A 20,739-nucleotide genomic window follows, 5' to 3' on the forward strand; every position below is an offset into this window, starting at 1 on the left:
ACTTTTCCAAATTAATTCCTTAGAAACCAAAACTCTGGAAACATTCTCTATCAGAAAGCTTGTTTATCATCAAGTTGACTACAAGTAATAAATGGGGGAGAAGATTAATTATATAGCTGTTGAATTGAGATTGATATTGAAAAATATGTTTCATTGTTTGGCTGAGTTGAAATTAAATAAATGATTATAGGTAATACGTCCTTACATTCTGAGCAACAGTTTCTCTTTTAAATTTTTGCATCATAACATGATGATTTCTACACATTTTTGTGTTGGCTGCAGCTGAGGTTTGCTTTAGATTTAATTTTATGAACCAAATACACTAATTTTTATTTTTATTAACACATGGATTGCATGCCAGGTCACAGGTGCCCTGGAGTTGATACGTGCAGCTCAGCAAGCACTTTGTTCATTTTTTTTTCTGAGTCACAAGGTTTACATTTTCCACTGTACTGTTTCCAGAACCCCTTGGGAAAGCACATGTCAGATCTATAATAGCAGATAAATCTTGGTGTACAGCCATTTAGAAAGACAGTCTAATTTCATTTTCTGTGTTATTTGAGAAGTTGGTATCTAAATAAAAAAGATTTGAACATCACAGTTTTTCAGTTCTGAAAACGATCTGTTGCCTTTAATGTAGCTTGCCAGTGAATCCTCCAATTGTCATTTGTGATCCGTCTTAATCATTTTTTCATTTAAATAATGATTGCCTGTCATTTTCATGTGTTAAGGGGGCATAAATAGCAAACTTTAAGATACTAGGCTTGTAGAATAGAATACAATCACAGTACTTTTTAATCCAGGTGTTAAAAACCGCACATTGTTAGCATACATTGCTCTTCATTTCCTGTGTCACTAAGTTACTAATTTGTTAAATTAAAGGAATTTACTGTGGATTTTGTTTGTCCCTGTTGTGTCATGTTCTTAATTCAGTTTGGCCCAAATGGTTTCTCTCGAGATGCTAAGCTATAAGAAGTTTTGATGATATGTGGCTTTTAAAAGTGGCTTTGACAAATACTACATTGGACAATATAATGAAGGCAAATGTGTGCAAGTTAACACCTTCTCTAGTGAGATTAGTCATTGGGAAAATAATAGTTGATTTATTTTGATATTTTGTTGATGTATTTGGTATTTGTGGAGTTGTGCTTTTAGATGATATCAAAATTCCAACCAGCATGATTTTATGGAAACTAATCAGTTAAGCTTCCTGTGTTGTTCATTAAATTAACCACTTGGGTCTCATTTAATATAAATTCAAAATACAGCTAATGCTGGGATGTTGAATTGAAACAAAAAATGCAGAATACATTTGAGTTACCGCATTTGTGGCGAGAGAAGCATTGTTAACATTTTGCTCTGTATCTGTGCGTGTATTAGATTTTCGGAGTTGAGGCTAGACCATTTGGTTCAGTAGCTTGTGTGTAGTCTTTGAATCCCTGGACTAGACAGTGCTCCTGATTATCAAGTGTTGATTGATGGCAATTCCATGTATGATTTTCAGTGGATCTAAATAACTTGGACATTGCATAGTCGGGATGCTTTGAAGGCTATGAAGGAGATACAGTAGGTATACTTATTTGAAGCATCACTGCCACTGGTAAATAAATGGAGGCCCTTGAGTCAATTGTTATTGAATGTTCTGAGTACGGTGGTGAACAAGAGAATTGCTCCAACAGGATGAATTCTCCTCCAATTCAGAATATTGTATGCCAGCTACTAATCTGCTGACATTGGGTATTTGGCTGAAGGTTCTCCTGAGGCTTTCTGTGAGAACTCCAATGATTCTGGGCAAGATATTAGGCTTTAGTGTTGTTGGGACTTGAAATTGTGTGAAATGGAGTTCCGATATTATCTGAGTAATTGAGCAGAACATGCTGGAAGCACATTCTTCTTCTTTGTCTCTTTGCAGTTACTTTTATCATTTACAGTGGTAAATGAGTTATCATTCATTGCTTCATTATTAGAACCTTCTATAACTCCTGAGAAAGTTGTTATCATTTATTTCCAAATGTTCATTTAGATTTCGGAAGAATCTGTAGAATGAGTGCCAGATAAAATCTATTTGGCACCGCTACCCTCTCTTCCTTATTTTCATTATCCAACCAGACGGTCCCATCTCCCGGCCCCACATTCGGATTATTGCCCCACCCCACCATGGCTTGAACCTTAACGGGATCTGATTGCTAACTAGCTCCATGCGTGGCCCCTAAGAGCTGTAAATTCATTAGCTGACAAGCTATCTGTATATCCGTATCTCCTAACTTTGTAGCCCTACTCTGACCCATCAAGAGTGATTCGCTCAGAATAATGTAGCGCTGACTGAAGTCCTCCAATTCATTTTTAAGACCAACTTTAATTTTACACTGATGTCTTACGATCACTGCAAACAGCCAGACAGCATCCCAGCGGTTATCTTTCCTACTGGGAAAACACAATGATTTCAGTATGGAAACAAAGTGATGTCCCATTTCAGTCCTGGCAAAATCTGACTGGTCTGACAATCTACTGGCATTCCATAACCCATCAGTAATCAGAATCAGGTTTATTGTCACTGGCATGTGACGTGAAATTTGTTAACAGCAGTTCAATGTAATACATAATATAGCAGAGAAAAAATATCAATAAATAAGTAAATCAATTACAGTATATGTATGTTGAATAGATTTATAATATGCAAAAAACTATATTTAAAAAAGTGAGTTAGTGTCCAAGGGTTCACAAGTGCCCATTTAGCAATTGGATGGCAGAGGGGAAGAAGCTGTCCCTGAATCACTGGTTGTGTGCTTTCAGGCTTTTGTACCTCCTACCTGATGGTAACAGTGAGAAAAGGGCATGCCCTGGGTGCTGGAGGTCCGTAATAATGGACTTTTCTAAGACACTGCTCCTTGAGGATGTCCTGGGTACTTTTTAGGCTAGTACTCAAGATGGAGCTGACTAGATTTACAACCCTCTGCAGCTTCTTTTGGTCCTGTGTAGTAGCCCCCTCCCCCCTCAGAATGCTCTCCATGGTACATCTGTACAAGTTTTTGAGTGTATTTGTTGACATGCCCAATATCTTCAAGCTCATAATGAAGTATAGTCACTGTCTTGCCTTCTTTATAACTACATCGATATGTTGGGACCAGCTCAGATCCTCAGAGATCTTAACACCCGGAACTTGAAACTGCTCACTCTCTCCACTTCTGATTCTTCTCTGAGGATTGGTTTGTGTCTTGCCCTTCCTGAAGTCCACAATCAGCTCTTCTGTCTTACTGACGTTGAGTGTCAGGTTGTTACTGCAGCACCATTCCTGTACACCCTCTCGTCACCAGCTAAGTCACAGTAAGTTAGTGAGACTGCCAAAGCTTGCCCTACTATCTGTCCACCCTGGGATTCTACATCTCTCAAATGGAGGGTCCTCTCTTTTAAATAACCTTTCAAAGAAATGGATTTCTGCTCAAAAAGCCAGACCCTGCTCACAGCAGAGCCAAATGTAATGTTGAATCAAGTTCACGGGTCCAGCAAGTGAGACAGGTAATGCACTGACTTCAAATAGGTATGTTAATCATTTATTTACAAACAGTAAAAATTTGACCAAACATTCAGGTTCCCCAAGTTTCAGACACTAGAAAGCTGAATATTCAACAAACATACTTGTTAAAAGTGCGCACAAGGCATAACTTACCAATCATCAAGTGCATCCTTGCCTTAAACAAAGGTAGAGAAAGCAAGCCCCTTACACATGCTATTTTTTATACCCAGGGTATTTGAAATGGGAATCCAATGGGAAAGGCAGTTGCAGTTTCTAAACTAGCCAATCACAATGGAAGCAACTTTCAACAGTCAAAATCAGGCACACCCCCACAGGAAAGTCAATAATTATTTAAACCTTTACAGTCTCCAAATTGTACTCAATATTACCAATTATATGTGAATGCTATCATTTTTAAAACCTATCTTCCTGCAGATAAATTTTTAAGAGGACAACTTTGTTTTGGTCTTAGCACTGCATTTTACAAAAGACTGTAGTATCATAAGCCTCATAATTGGTAAATAGCTGTAAAATGAAACTGAAATTAGCTTCTGAATGATCAATGCAATAGAAATATGGCTGAATTTAATAGGCAGCTGTTGCTGAAATTAATCAGTATTAGTAGGTTGCATGGAAAGTATCCATGTGCCAATATTTCAGATGGCCAAAATTTTGAATAATGCAGTATTTTACAAGAACAACTGGATTATATTCTTCTTGGATATTCCCATTTCCAGCAGATGTCACTATATACAGTAAGCACTTCCATCGGGAATGGCAGATACCTCATAGTCAAGAGTGTTAAAGGTTATGGGATAAGGGAAATATAGTGGTGTGTTAGCGCTGAGGTGAAATCCATTTATTGTAGTGTAACATTGAACCATAATTCTAGACATAAAAGAAACCCTATAGACAATAATTTGCCTTTCAATGATACACTTGCATTTTCACTTATCACTGCAGTATTTTACATGATAATTTAATATTTGATCCCTACACTACTCGTCTGCTTCAGGTGATGAAACTGCAAGACAGTCAGAGCCTGCAAATTTAGCTCATGCTGTGAAAGTGCTTTGTTGTAAGTTTTGAATATATAACTAAGTTGCCTTTTCTTCAAATTGCTTTTGTTGATGACACAGTTGCATTACATGCTGAGCAGAATAACCAGAGATTATCTCATGCAACTTGATAACGAGAGTTAAAAGTCTGATAATCTGGCATCTGATTGTTCAGACATCCAAATGGTTGGCATCTGGAATGTGTGGAGAGGGTCCAGAATGTAAATAGTGTAGCCAGAGCTGGGAGTCTGCACTGCAGGTCAAGTGCTTGTTTTGGACGCAGAGGGTCAGGAACATGGGCTGTTTGTTCCTAGATACATAGAAACATAGAAAATAGGTGTAGGAGTAGGCCATTCGGCCCTTTGAGCCTGCACCGGCACTCAGTATGATCATGGCTGATCATCCAACTCAGAACTCTGTACCTGCTTTCTCTCCATACCCCAGATCCCTTTAGCCACAAGGGCCATATCTAACTTCCTCTTAAATATAGCCAATGAACCGGCCTCAACTGTTTCCTGTGGCAGAGAATTCCACAGATTCACCACTCTCTGTGTGAAGAAGTTTTTCCTCATCTTGGTCCTAAAAGGCTTCCCCTTTATCCTTAAACTGTGACCCCTCATTCTGGTCTTTCCCAACATTGGAAACAATCATCCTGCATCTAGCCTGTCCAATCCCTTTAGAATTTTATACGTTTCAATAAGATTCCCCCTCAATCTTCTAAATTCCAGTGAGTATAAGCCTAGTCGATCCAGTCTTTCTCCATATGAAAGTCCTGCCATCCCAGGAATCAATCTGGTGAACCTTCTCTGTACTCAAATAGAATATTATATGAATCAGAAGTGTACTTCCTGCTCCCTTGAAACTTGTGGGGTCTATAGAAACATTTATTATACTATCCAGAGATGTGTTTTAACAACAAGTCCCAAGTGTAGATACAAGAAACTGCCGGCAGAACTCAGTGGGCTTCCTCTCATTCAAGCATCTGCAGTTTGTTTTTTTTTTGCAGTTGAAATCTGTGTGTTTGGGTATTAATAGAAGTAACATTTAATGGTCTGGAAAATTTGCTGGTAGAGATTACCAAAGCCCTGAGGATGCTTGATTATTGAAGTTTTGCTGTCATTCCATCTGCCCTGGATACTTATCTGATAGTGACATGTTCAGGATTAATAATATTTAGATTAATAATATTAACTTGCTAAGTTAACCTTGGCATCAATGTTCACCTATTCTTAACTGCATATGGGATTTCTTGAGGACATACAAGATTTCACTAATTGGCTTTAACTTTTTAAATTTTCAAGCTCTTCATCTGAAACTTGCTCTTGAACATAATGGACAATTAAAATTTCCTCCAATCTCTCATAAGTTTGACTCTTCACAAAATTTATACCAAATACCAATTTCCAAATTGCATATTTGTGTACTTGGATTGAACCTGAATGGTACTCTTATAGTTCACCAGTGTGTGCATGCTACTTTTCCTGTTGAGTGTTTAATGTTTTGGAGAATTGATATTAGTATCTTGTGCCTTTTCTGTTTACTTCAAATGATCCATTACTGCTGGCACAATGCGTAATAGATCCAACACAAGAAATTTTAACTCTCAATCCAGGCATAAAGTTGTGTTTGCATTTCACTGGTAGATGCAGGATGCCTTTTGAAAGCTTTTGGCTTTGAATTTGTTTTATTATCACTGACACGTCATGAAATTTGTTTTGTGGCAGCAGTATAAAAAAAAGTTACTTCAAGTTATAATAAGAAAACAATACAGAGATATGTTTACCATATTGAGTAATTTTTTTGTGTGTGTATTTTGTGACTTGAGAACAACATTGACATGTGGACATTTTTTTTCATTACTTGAACATGACTTCTATATTGTTGCAAGGTTATCCCTCTTGTTTTTAATCCATCACTGTTTCTCATTATTGTCTGCTACCTTTAAATTAACGAAAATGTACATTTACTGGCATTGAATTGCAGTTTCTTTTCTAACATTTTATCCTTCTGATATTTCCTTTATTCAGAATATCTGTGCATGTCCAGGATTTTAGATATAAAAGCAATTCTGCAGTCCCATTGCCAAATCCTGATGCAATACTTTTTCATCAGTTTATGTATAGTATGAAAAATAACATTGGGTTTTTGACTGTTTGTAATCTAGATTAACAAATTTACACAAAGCTGTTTTTGATCTGAACCCACGCAAAATGGAGAGAGATAACATCAGCAAACAAGTGGCTTTCTATTTTCTGGTTTGACTTGTGAGAGTTGAGTTAATTCATTGCATTATATGAAAGAGTGACTTCCTGCAATTGTTCTTACAAGTAAGGTCAGCAGATTACGGTTTTAAATAAGCATTTGTATCACTGATCACTCCTTATTGTTCTTGACTGGATCCGAACTTCAACAAGTAGCAGAATCACTAAGTCATGTCTCAACAGCACCTGGAACTGGCTATTGAGCCCATAATGTTGCACTAAACTAATTAAACTAGTGATTAAATGCCTAACTAATCCCTTCTGCCTACACAATGTCCATACTCCTCCATTTTTCAGCACATTCTAAAAGCCTCTTAAATGCCTCGATTGTATTTGCCTCCACCATCACATAATTACTTGCACGTGTTCTTTGAACTTGCCTCCCTCACCTTAAATGCATTAGTCTTAGACATTTAGACCCTGGGTGAGAAAAACACTGGGTCTACTCCACCTATGTCCCTCATAACTATAAATCTGTATCGGGGCTCCTCTTGGCCTTTATAACTTAGGAGAAAACAACCCAAGATTGCCCAACCTCTCCTTGCATCACAAGGCCTCTAATGTAGGCAGCATCCACGTAATCTTATTCTTTGCCCTCTCCAAACCATGAGCACCCTTGGTATAATTGGGGCAGCATAGTAGCATAGTGGTTAGCACAATGCTTTATAGTACCAGTGGCCCTGGTTCAATTCCTGCCACTGTCTGTAAGGAGTTTGTACGTTCTCCCCGTGACTGAATGGGTTTCCCCCAGGTGCTCCGGTTCCTCCTGCAGTCGGAAGATATACCAGTTGCTAGGATAATTGGTCATTGTAAATTGCCCTGTGATTAGGCCAGGATTAAATGGGAGATTTTGGGTGGCACTACTTAAGGGGCTACCTCATGCTGTATCTCAATAAAATAAAATTAGGAGATGTAAGTTAAATGTAGATCTCCAGATATGGCATGACCAGAGCTTTAGAGAGCTGCAACATAGCTTCCTAACTCTTGACTATTGAAGGCAAGCATGACATACACCACCTTTTGCTCTCACACTTTCCCTTGCTCGTGCCCTGTCTCTGAGCTTCTTGGCCTTGAGGCCACTTGCCTCCTGGAACATTCTCAGAGACAGCAAAGTGCAGGATTGCTCAATTGGCCTGAAGACACACCATCTAACAGTAGATCACCGGCTTTAACAATGCCAGAGCCACATTTGAAAGAAACAGATGTAAAAGAAGTGAAAGAAACAGTTTTGTGAACTATCTGGAAGATGTCTCCTGTTGAAACATTGTTCATTGGCCCCATCTGACCATACATTTCACATCTATTTTACACCAGAATTCCTGTAAATTATTTATGGGTGCCACCATTCCTTTGCTGCCTTGTTCATGTGGCCATTTTCATGATTTCATTGTCTGTGGAGCTGTTTTATTGTGCATATATTTAAATTTAATCTGATGAATATCGTCATCAATAGATTGGAAATTCTGATATACTCCGCTAAGGGAAGATCTTTGAGAAGTCATTAATTATTAGAAAATGGGTTGCCTGAAAAGTAGATTCTTTTTTTCCCCCACTGCACTTCTTAAGGACTGGGGTGATTGGAAGGAGTATTCACAATAAGCTCTTAGCTGGATATGAAATCTTAAACCATGTAAGAATGCTTGGTTTGTCATCCAGATAGTCTTCCAGTTTCCACGATTTTATTCTGGATTCTGAATAAATGTGGTCTAATTTAGCATTTAGTACTGCTGCACAAGCAAGTTAAGTTATTGTATGGCATGAAGAAAGTGAATGGTTCATTAAGGTTTTTCTGGGTGATTCATTAGCTGAGTCCAACTTGAGAATCAATATGACATTAAAGTAAAATGATTGAAATATTACTTTACTCATTTAATTGCTAGTGGACAAGTGAGTTGTATTTCCATCTTTTGACTCCAAGTTATTTCAGATAATTGTACTTAAGTTATATAAATTTGTAAATAGGGCTCAATTCAGGTTAAAATGCTAGCACACACTTCTTTTTACTTTTCCTTGGCACAGCAGATTTGATTTTTTATTTGTTATCAAATGAGTAGCTTTGATCTAGCATTTAATCAGGTTCCATATCATTCAGTCATACCATAACTCTGTTTTAACATATTTTATAAAGGTTGTAACCATTTTATTGTTCACATTTCATAATTATTCTTCACAAATCTGATTGGGAAGATTTCTAAATTAGTATGAAGTTTTACTTTTGGATGGTAGAAGCGCATTTACATAAATGTGAGATTTGTAATTGTGGGAAATGTACACAGGGTATTAATGTTGTTTGTCTACTGAGTTTTACTACTTGCTGTTAGTGCCTTATTGTCAATAGCTTTTCCTAACCTGTTAAACATATAAGATACTTCAAACACAGGATTTGTATAATGTAAATTTATTCTTTAAAACTAACACACACAAAATGCTGGAGGAACTCAGCAGGCCAGGCAGCATCTATGGAAAAAGTGTACAGTTGACGTTTTGGACTGAGACCCTTCAGCAGGACCGAAAAGTTGACTGTCTTCTTTTCCATAGATGCTGCCCGGCCTGCTGAATTCGTCCAGCATTTTGTGTGAGTTACTTGGATTTCCAGCATCTGCAGGTTTTCTTGTTTGCCTTTAAAACAATTCCTGATCTAAGTAAAACTAATGAGCACTGTAATGAAAATATACTTACGCATGCCATTTTAAAGTCTCCCATTCACACTTCCTTGACCTCATTTTCACACAATTAATCTTTCTATAATTTTGTAGGCTTACACCGTGCAATTTGAAGTTACAAACAGTACTCCAGTATCATTTTAGACCATTAGTGAAAGTTACATTTGCTTTTTATTTTGCCATTTGTTTCATAGTCACAATTAGATGACTAAGTGGAGCACCAGCACAAAGGCTGTGTACAAGAAGGGCCAGACTCGCCTCTACTTCCTAAGGAGACAGAAGTTCTTTGGAGTCTGCAGGCCTCTCCTTCAAATGTTCTACCAGTCTGTTGTCACCGGTACAATCTTCTGGGCAGAGGTGTACAGAGGCAATGGCATCAACACAGGTTTAATAAACTGATTAGAAAGGCTGGCTCTGTTATAGAAGTCAAACTGGATACACTGGAAGCTGTGGTGGAACAAAGGACCCCACGGAAAATCCTGGCAATTCTGGACAATGTTTCTCACCCTCAACGGAGCACTGTTAGTAATGAACTGCGCTGCTCCAAGGGGCTCTACATCAGATCATTCTTGTCCTCGGCTGTTAGGCTCTGTAATGAGTCAACCTATAGCTGGAGCAGTGATGACCCCCTCCTGTTCTTTCTTCCTTCTCGTCTAATATTTGTATATCTGTACACTTGTAATGCTACTGTGACACTGTAATTTACTTAGGGATCAATGAAGTATTTTTCAAAGTACCTAGTTATAGCATAAAAATAGGCCCATAGACTCACCAAATCCAAAGTGACGGAAATAAACACCTTTTCTACACAACCTGCTCTGATCCTATTTTTGCTTCCCCATTTTCCCATCAACAAAACACACACTGTACGTGCACACATGCAAACAGGAATGTAAGATGGCCAAATAGCTTACTCATCTGCAATCTTTGGGATGTGGAAAGATACTGGACAGCCCAGAGGAAACCCCCTGTGATCTGGCAGAACATGCAACTCCATGCAGACAGTGTTGGAGGTTGTAATCAAACCCGAGTTCCACAAAAACATCCACTGTCTGGTAAGATGGTGGCACGTGCGAACATGGAGGCCTCTCCGGCCAACCAAGGTGTTTTTTTTTACTTTGTAAAATTTTGTTTCTTTACAATCCAAAGACAAAACTACAAGAACATTGGGTACTTCAAGGCTACTCCATTAGTGAGATGTTTGTTGATTGGAGTAGCTGGACTGGTGTTGGCAATGGAGTCGGCCAACGTGTTGGAGAAGCTAGTTGGGATAACTGAGAAGTCGGTCAGGAAATCTGAGGAGTTGACCTGAACAGACCATGTTGCCTCTGCTACTCGGAAGCATCGGATTTGGTGCAGTATGACCGTGGGAGATTGTCTTGGGCATTTCACTTGTGATTTCAAGACTCTGTTGGACAGTAATAATGTTGCCACAGGTCTGTTACCCTTGTCTGGTAGAGGGACAGTTGACTTGGGAGTTGTGTAGCCTCAGTTGAAGTAAGAACTAGGCCTCAACCCTCAGGTTTGTCTGCTGCTACAGACCAGGTGAGAGATGTGGAAGTGCTACAACATGGTTGAGCTTGGCTGGGGCCTGAACTTGCCCATTAGTGCTGCCATCCCATGTTCAAGTGGTGGACTGACTGACAGACAGGATTGCGTGTGTCTGTTCACTGCTGGGGGACTGAACCATTAATTGCTGGACATTTTCGCGTGGAGTCTTGGACTATACCAATTTTTGCTCACTATTTTTGAATACTTGCTTACTAATTTGAATGTCTTACACCTTGTCCCAGAGGAACACTGTCTCATTCAGCTGTATCGATGTATGGTTTGAATGATAATTAAACCTGATTTGATTTGAGCTACTGTATTTGCGCCTTGATGGTGTTACAATTTCTAAATTCTAACTTAATCAATTAGTTGATTTGATTACATTGTGCTCTTACACCTTTCTCTTTGAATTAATACATTTGAATTTCCACTATGGTCCACAAGCAAGCAAGCCCATATCTGAAATTATTACAAAATTTAAGCCAAAGTACAGCCTTCTGGTCAGTATGATGACCAGGACATACTTGAATGACTTGGAGTCACCCAAGGCAGTGCCAACTTCTGCATTTTTCAAAGTTCGAAGTAAATTTATTATTTAAATATGTATATGTCACTAAATACTATCCTGAGATTAATTTTCTTGCAGGCATTTGGAGTAGAGCAAAGAAATACAATAAAATCTTGAAAAACTACACACGGACAAAGACTGACAAGCAATCAATGTGTAAAAGATGAACTGTGAAAATACAAACAATAATAACACATAAATAATATGGAGAATGAGTTGTGGATCCTTGAAAGTGAGTCCACAGTTTGTTCAGTAATCAGTTTAGTGTTATGGTGAATGAAGTTATTCATTCTGATACAGGAGCCTGATGGTTGTAGGGTAATAACTATTCCTGAACCTGGTGGAGTGGGACCCAAGGCTCCTGTACCTCCTTCCTGGTGGTAGCAGAAAACAGAGACTGTGGACAAGACAGTGGGGACATTAAACCCTCTTCCCTCACCTCACTCCATCTGCTGTTTTCCTCCTCTGCCGCCATCCATAACTCACCTATTTCCACCTTCCAAATCTACCCCTTAACTTCCCAACCTCACCCCACCTGCCCATTTCCTTCACCTCTCCTGAATCTACCATCATCCCAGGTTCACCACACCCCTCTCCACTCAGTCCTAATGCAGGGTTTCAAACACCCAGGCAATGCTTGGCAATATCGCTCTCCGTATTGAAAATTCTTTCCCCTACTGACCACCAGAACGGATGCTGCTTGACCCACTGAGTTCCTCCAGCAGATTGATTGCTTTTCCAGATTCCAGCATCTGTAGTTTCTTATGTGGCAGATAAGGAAGTTTTATTTATCCTGCCTTGATAGCCATATATTAAAACATACCCAAAGTGAAGGCACCATGCCTAATCTAGCACAGGTTCAATGAGCCAACTTCCCAGCATAACATCAGAGAAAAATGTAGAATGAACATCTAATGATTAAGTTCCGACCATTCTACTTGTCGAAAGAGATCCCTCAGAAATCCTGACTACAGTTTATATACTGCCAAAAGCAGATATCAAGCAAGCACTCAATATATTGAGTTGTGATTAGCAAATGAAAAAGTCTGCCAAGACACCTTTCTCATCCTTGCGAGTGGCAACAGACAAACTTGATTAGAGAACTCACCGTCCAGTTACCATCAATCAGCACATCAACTGCAGCACCAGGGGTCACAGCCTACTGGATCACTGTTGCACTACTATCAAGAATGCCTACCATTCAATCCCTAGACTGCATTGCAAGAGATCTGATCATGTGGCTATACTACCTGCATGCAGACAAGGCTTAAGAGCACGGCACCACAGGTAGGGTGTGGTTACAGAGGCAGAGAAGCACCTATGGGATTGCTTCAAGTCATCAGAATGTATACACTGGTATTCAAGGACTTCAAAAAGACCCTCACGGACAAATGTGTACCTATGAAATTATTCGAAGTCTTCCCCAAGCAGAAGCCCTGGAATAAACCAAGAGAGCTGCAATCTGCTAAGGGCCAGATTGGTGGTGTTTAAGTTGGCGATCCAGGGAAGTCCAAGAGGCCCAGGTGCGACCTCCGGAAAGCCATCTCTCATGGCATTGTGGTCCTGCTGCTACGCTTGTTGATATCAGTTCAGAAGGATATACGGCCTCTTAAAGAAAGTAAAGTAAATATATTATTATCGAAGTACGTACTATATATGTTACCATATGCAACCATGAGATTCATTTTCTTGCAGGCATACACAGTAAATCCAAGAAGCACAATAGAATCAATGAAAGACTGCACCTAATAGAATAGACAAACAATATGCAAAGGACATTGAAAAATACAAAGGAAAATGTGCAAAGTCAGTAATAATGCTTAGTATTGCTTTGGAGGAGAATTTTTTTCACTCAGATTGTTGTGATTTTTTGGCATTCTCTACTCTGGAACGTTCTGGAGGATCTGTTAGAGAGTTCATTAAAACTGGACAATACAAACTGGACAATTTTTGAATATTAAGGAAATTAAGTTATGGAGTTTTCACAGGAAATCAAGCTGTGGTAGTAAATTGGCTATGATCTTGATGAATATCAAGCAGGCTCAGCGGGTCAGGTGGCTCACTCCATCATCTTCACGAATACTTTTGAGCACTGCATTCAGCTTATTGTGGGTATAAATATAAGATGTACAGAATGGTCAGATTGTTTCTAAGTCTCATCAATAGTGCCTAGTTTAACCTTTTAGTTAATTGATTATATTTCTGTAGTGCAAGAAATAAACACTTTGTGGGAAATAGGTTGTTTGTGCAATAATAAAATTTGAAAACAATTATTCAGATGTAATGGGAATAAAATGGCAAGAGACAGAATGTAAGATTATTTAACTCTCATTTTTAAGATATTAAAGGTACAGTGGAAAATGGATTTTGATATCTTAAGTGCAAATCTGTTGTAACATTTGGCTAAATTTTGAGTACGTAGGGGTCCTCAAATTATGAAATATTCTATATTGATGCAAGATTTTCCTTTTAGAAAAGGTTGATTTTAATAGTAACTAAGTTTATTTTGAATTGGAAACAATACCAACATCGTGATCATCAATAAAATTTCTAAAGCAAAATCTGAATCTATTTGCCTAACGAGTGCATTTGCTTAAGTAGAAGAATTGAGGTCAAAGTGGTTGGATCAGTTTCAACTTTTGACTGATGTATTTTCAGCAAAAACTGTGTATATCAGTAACTGATAAAATTCAAATAGTGTTTCTATTTAAAACATTTATTCTGTTAGAAGTCAATGATTTGGCTGTGACATCATGTGAATCTTTGTTAGTTTCCTTGCTTTTGCTTCCTTTACAGAGGCCTAACCAGTTCTCCATCAAAACACTCGTTTGCCTGGCTGTTCCTCATATTAAATAATGCCTTCAACTTCTCTTCCTCCAGATCTAAGGTATAGCTATGGGCATCCACATGTCACTTGTCTTTCAGTGGGCGTGTGGTAAACCATGTATATCTGTCTGGACACGCCTCTCTGCTGACTGCTCCTGTGGCTCCTCCCACAGACCCCTGGATAAAGGCAATTGAGTCACTGCTCCTCCCACAGTCCAGGGCGGTCATCCAGCCTGGACATGGTCCATTTTACTGCTAATAAAAGCCTTTCAGTATTTACTCTACTTCCAGTCTTTTGGAGTTATTGATAGTGCATCAGGGTGCTGTGGCACAATCCTTGTTCAGGTGATCACTTTGAGCTCTAAGCTTTTTGTTGCTTGTCACTGTAATATACTATCCCTCTCCCAGTTGGATCTCTTTATGTGTAGCCTCCTGTACTAGCATGACAAGGCCCAATGCAAGCTCAATGAATGGCTCCTCACTTCTGCATATTGTAACCTGCAGAATTCAGTCAAATTTTCCAACTTTAGGTTACTTTGTCTTTATTTTGGCTGGTTTTGTCTACCTTCAATTTCTGAATATTTTTGGTGTATTCAAACTGTACAACATTACACGTGTAATGCCCTGGTTCACATCTTTCCTGTCATGCTGTAGGTATTTCATTTAGCAGTTCTGTTAGAGCAGTCTGTTCTGCTTTCAGCCAATTTGGGTTATTGTTGAAGATGAGGGATGATGTGGAATGGCCATACAATTAAGGAGAGGTTTTCTTGGTGAGGGACACTAAGGTGGTCTAGGAGTTTTTATTTTGTTTGGCGGGAGATGGAGAGAGAAGATGCTGGGGACAGCTGGTCGTAGGATATGATCCGGTGGGAGACCCGTTTGTCCGAGATGGATTGCGAGCACTGTTCGGAAGGTGTTGTGTGCTTTCACACCGACCAAGGGCCCAACGTGTGAGTGACAGAGAAGTTCAAAATGAGCTGCAACTTGTGCACATCTGACTGTTTAGTTAAAATGGACCCTTTTTGTTTTTCTTTACTAACCCTTTAATCAGGTTTAGATTCTTAAATATAATTCCTTTAATTGTATACAGTTTACTGTCTGTTACTTCATGGCTCTAATTTGTAACAGGGTAGCAAATTACACAGCATCCACACAAACCAAGGTTTGCGGATGAGAGAGCCGGCTCAATCTCACGAGTTTAACGGGATCGGAGAGTGTTTTCCCTCGTCTTACGGAGCCAAGGAAATCGGGTTTCACACAGATCATGACAAGATTAACAAGTTGTACCGGCAAGAAGCTGAATCTTATTTTAACAGCCTAGTTTTTATCCCTGAAAAATAAATTCTTTTTGTTCCACCCATTGTCCTCTGACACATTTTTGCAACTTGGACTAACTTATTTCTTTCTTTCTCAATTGTAATGAAAGGTTTTGGACCTGAAACATTAATTTTCTTTTCACAGGTGCTGCTTGACCTGGGCTTTTCAAATATGTTCTGTTTTTATTTTTGATTTCTAACATCTTCAGTGTTTTTGACATTTGTATTTCCTTCCACGTGCTGATGCAGAATGACGATTTGTTCTCTTTTTTTAAAACTTATTCCAGCATTTGCCATCCAGTTCACTTATCTCTGAGCAACCATGGATACACACTGAATTCTCCGGAGTCTGAAGCTTTACTCAAGTTCTGCTGTTTTCAAATCTATACTGGAGAAAATGATCACAATAACCAAGAAAATACTTCCTCTTTAATCGCTGTAGCAGATTGGACAATAAAGTGATTGATGTTGGAGTTTTATTGGCTGTTAAACTGGCTTGCTTTACTGTTACCTAAACATCTGTAAAAATATCTTCCCAAGCTTTCGGTTATTTTATTTCAACTTTTTAAAATATGGATACTTGTCTCATTATTATACTTGCTAAATGATTCGGGTAGCATTGGATGACCTCATTGCATGAGACATTCTTATGATAGCTGGCTTTGAAATGTCTGGCTTGTTGATAGAAAAGATGTAAGACAAAGACCTTGTCAAAATTAATACCAAATGGCAATCATTTTGGTTTTGAAAAAATTAGAAAATATATTTTTCAGGATATTAAGTGTTAAGCTATGCTTAATTTCTGATCTTTCTAGACAAATGTATCTAGGCTGGTGCTGCTTTGTTGGAAATAACCTTTGTATGAAATAGTACTGCTTGTTCAAACAGAGTCCCCATTGCATTATTAGTGTAACGGGGACATCACCTCTAATCTGACCAAATTTCCACTAAGTGGAAGCTAAATAAACTGGTCCACTTTGGAGTAGTTTTGCTCTACATTTAGAGTACTAGAGTACTAAAGTACTAACTGAGCTATCATTTATTTTGTAGGTAGAAGAATGGTTGTGCTTAAACTGTCAGATGCAGAGAGCGTTGGGAATGGACATGACCACTGCACCTCGTTCCAAAAGTCATCAGCAATTACATTCTCCATCACACCAGCCCCAAACAGAACCACAAGCAAATGTGCAGAGGCATTCTCAGTCAGATCATGGACTCCAAAAAGGAAGGACCACTCCAGTTAAAAGAGAACTTCCTAAAATGCCATCTGCTGTGCAAACCAGACCTGAAACCAAGATGCAACCCAGTCAGAGTGAAAAGCAAGGGTCAACAACTGATCAATCTCAACCACACCATCAAGGCCAACCAAAGGCTGTTGGCCCATTAGAGCCAATCAGGCCTGTGGGTCAGAGTCAACAAACTAAACCTTCACCTGCAGAACAAAGGAGAGCAGCAGATAGTTCACCAGCAAGAACACAAGCTGGCCCAACCAGTATATCCCAGGAGCAGGAGGGCATTACTGGTAAACTGTTTGGGTTTGGAACTTCCCTTTTAAACCAGGCTACAAACCTTATATCTACACAGCCAGAACAGACTCCACCAGGCCAGCAATCACCTGCGAAAGGGTCTGCTGCTAAACAGGCTCCAAAAATAGTTTTCAGTGATCAAAGCACCGAAATGAGTTCAAAGTTGCAGGGTTCGATACCAGGGATGCAAATGAAAACTGGGAATGCTGCTTCAGTTAAACAAGTAAAACCAGAGCCAGTTGCTCAACAGCAAGAAGCCATCAAGCCCAAAGCATTGTGCCCATTATGTAAAACAGAACTGAATGTGGGATCAAATCAGTCCCCCAACTTCAACAATTGCACTGAATGCAAAGTCCAAGTGTGCAACATGTGTGGCTTTAATCCAACTCCACATCTAGTAGAGGTAAGACTTATTCAGAAAACTATAAGTACCATAGTGGGCTGTTCTTTATAATTGTAAATAGACCTAATATGGGATATAATATTGTCAATTAGAATTTTTTTTCTGAAAATGTCTGAGATTGTTGACAACTTATGGAGTTGGAGATGAGTCGATGAAAGGAATTGTTTCTTTCCCCCAGATGATTTTGTGGTAAAGACTTAGAATATTGAGAAGGAAGTAATTCTGAATAGTTTAATATTTTTGGTATTTCATTTAGTTTTATTCTTCTGATAAGTGATAAGCTGATAACTGAGGAATGATTTTGGAATTTAGTATTTTTTTTGTACTGCAGTCTACAAGTCTAGGACAACTAGAAGATGTACCAAGCTTGTGTAAGCATTTGGAAATGTATGTGATATTAAAATATTGCACATTTGTTTTTAAATTATATTTTTGGATTTGGTATAGATTTCTTTTGTGTGTGCAGTGACATATTTTGCTTCTATTCCCAAAAAATTCATTGATATGTTTGACTATCTTTTCAAGACTAACCAACCAAGCATGTTTGACTGAAGCTCCAATTAAGTCACTGAATAATTGAACTATGTAGAATTGTTTATAATTGGAGTAGTTTTTGGTTTAAGACAAAACCACCACAAGATAAGAATGGCTTTTGCTTCAGCTTTATACTGTTGAAAATTAATTTGTTCCAGAGTAAAACGGAATTTTAAAAATCATTACTGTGTTATTGCATGTTAGATTGGAAATTCATCTGGTATTCATTGAAGTGATTTGCACTTGGAGTTGGGGGTGCGTGTTATGAATTTCTGGTGCCACACATCCTCACGCAGAGCCTCATGAAATTCAATTATGTTCCAAGTCATAAGCTACTAAGGCTTTCATCATCTTGCTTGCTGTGGAGTTATATAAATTGTAAACAGATTCACAATTTCACTTGTATTTTCTGTACTTGGCATCCCACACCTGAGGTTGATATATTATTTCTAAACTCTGTTGTCAAACATAACTGAGGTTTCTGAACCTGGAAACACTACAAAGAAATTATGCATCAAACTCCATCTGTTATGGCTGATAGAACTGAAGCTGAAGCAAGTGCCTTTAACCCAAAGAGAAAAGACATAAAAAGACTTGCGACCAAAGCCCTCTATCCGGCAAGGACCCATTGGCCTATTTAGGCCTCTGAGGACCTGTGACTATTGAAGTTTAAGGTCTAACGAAGTAGTTGATATAAAATTGGTGGCCTGAGTTTCGGCTTCTACTTGTCAGAGCTGTTCTTATAGTTGAGGTTACTGTCATATTCTGATTCATAGCCTAGAGATCATTCCAGACACTTCTGGCTGATAAGTGCCACATCTCATTTGCTGTTCACAGTGCTATAAATGACGCAACAAAGTGCTCTGTGCTTCAGGGAAATAATTTCCTCCACTGTTCCATCAGTATAACTCTGTCAGGGTCAATAACATGCATGTATTTAGTGGTTTCCCCAAAGTGGCAGTTGTGTTTCCATTCGTTGGTGACATCAAAGTCTTGTATTTATGAACAATGTTCAGTTTGTGAGTGACTGTGCGTAGAGCTCGTTATGATATTTTTCTTGCAGTCACAACACCACCAAATTTTCAGCTCTGTTAAGGTGATTTCATAGTTTATCTGTTGGTATGGAGGCAGTGCAATACTGATGTATGAGAAATACCTCATAATCTCAGGAGTGAAATCGCTGTTAGTGATTTATAATGACTAAATTTGATTAGTTCAAATCATATTTCTGGAACAGTACATTTTTCTGCCACAAATACATGAATTCTGTCTCTTCAAATGGTCTGCCAAAGTCACGATTCAATTAACTCTAATATGATTGTTGAGTGCATGTTAATATTGCAACCTTTGAATATTGCTGATGCCATGAAAAACCATCCCTTATTGAAAGCTCTGCATCTATTGGAAAATAAATAATGGAGTCCACCCCCAAACTTACAATCGGATAGTACTGTGAAGGTAACAGTGACAGTGCCAACTTCAAAGCTGAATCATGGCCTTGCCTTTTATTATGATCAAAATAAATGATCTAGCATCTGTGTGTCCATGATGTTTTATCTCCATTGATACTATAGTCATAGGATTTCCAGGCCTTTTTGCCTCCACATTCATGCTGAACTTCTTATACATCTGCACTAAACCATTTGCTTTTACTAGGCCCATTTCCTTCTGCTCTCACCTATTTAAGTGAGTTCCCTTCCATTTACTTTAAAACCTCTCGCCCAAATGCCCTAAAGCTCCTTTCTTTCATATTAAAACTATGGGGGATAAACTTTCAGATTGTCTATCATCTCTATACCCCTAGAAGATGTATCAGGTCACTCCTCAGCCTCTTTATCTTCAGTGGAAACAACCCCAGCCTACGTAATCTCTCCCAATAAATAATGTCCTCCAATCCAGACAACATTCCTGTGAATGTCCTCAGCACCCTTTGCAATGTAAGCTTATCTTTTTTATAGTGTGGCAATCAAAACTGCACACAATGCTTCAAGTGTTCTCTAGCCAGTGTTTTATGAAGTTGCAACATAACCTCTTACTTATATTCTGTGTCCTGCCATAAGAAAACAAGTATGGCATATTGCCAACTTCACCTCCCTATTCATCCATGTTGCCACAGTTGATTGTATAAACCCAGCCCTTCTTTGATAATGCATAGCCTCATAGTTAGCATAATTAAATTCCATCTGCTCCTGCTTTGCCCGATTTCTATCTGGATTGATGTAGTGATATCAGAGTTTGATTATTATTATGTCCTGCTCTGAAGTGTATCAGTTCATCTACAACCTTTAATCCGCAAATCAAATGGAATTTTCTTTTTGTATGCTGAAAGATTTGACTATTGAAGAGGAGTTTTTCAAGAATCTTGATCTCGTCTTCCATTATGTTAATAAGCCATTGTCTTCATGGTGCAGAGCATCTTTGTGATTTGGTTAATCCTCCTAAGATGGTAGGGCAATCAGGCCTAGTGCTTGCTCAAGATATATATTTCAATGACAGCTGAAAAGGAAGTAAAATGAAAA

At 38.6% G+C, this 20,739-nt stretch overlaps 1 protein-coding gene across 1 annotated transcript in view; it reads left to right on the plus strand.

Moving 5' to 3' along the window:
- The window catches only part of LOC132378174 (protein bassoon-like), a 487,211-nt gene that overhangs the window by 30,540 nt on the left and 435,932 nt on the right, over positions 1-20,739 (plus strand). Inside the window, exons 3-4 of the mRNA XM_059944909.1 lie at positions 16,808-17,410; positions 17,453-17,686. Coding sequence (XP_059800892.1) covers positions 16,808-17,410; positions 17,453-17,686 — 837 coding nt within the window. The remainder of the gene's footprint in view (positions 1-16,807; positions 17,411-17,452; positions 17,687-20,739) is intronic.

This window comes from Hypanus sabinus, chromosome 19 (genome assembly GCF_030144855.1).
Source record: "Hypanus sabinus isolate sHypSab1 chromosome 19, sHypSab1.hap1, whole genome shotgun sequence".
NCBI lineage: Eukaryota > Metazoa > Chordata > Chondrichthyes > Myliobatiformes > Dasyatidae > Hypanus > Hypanus sabinus.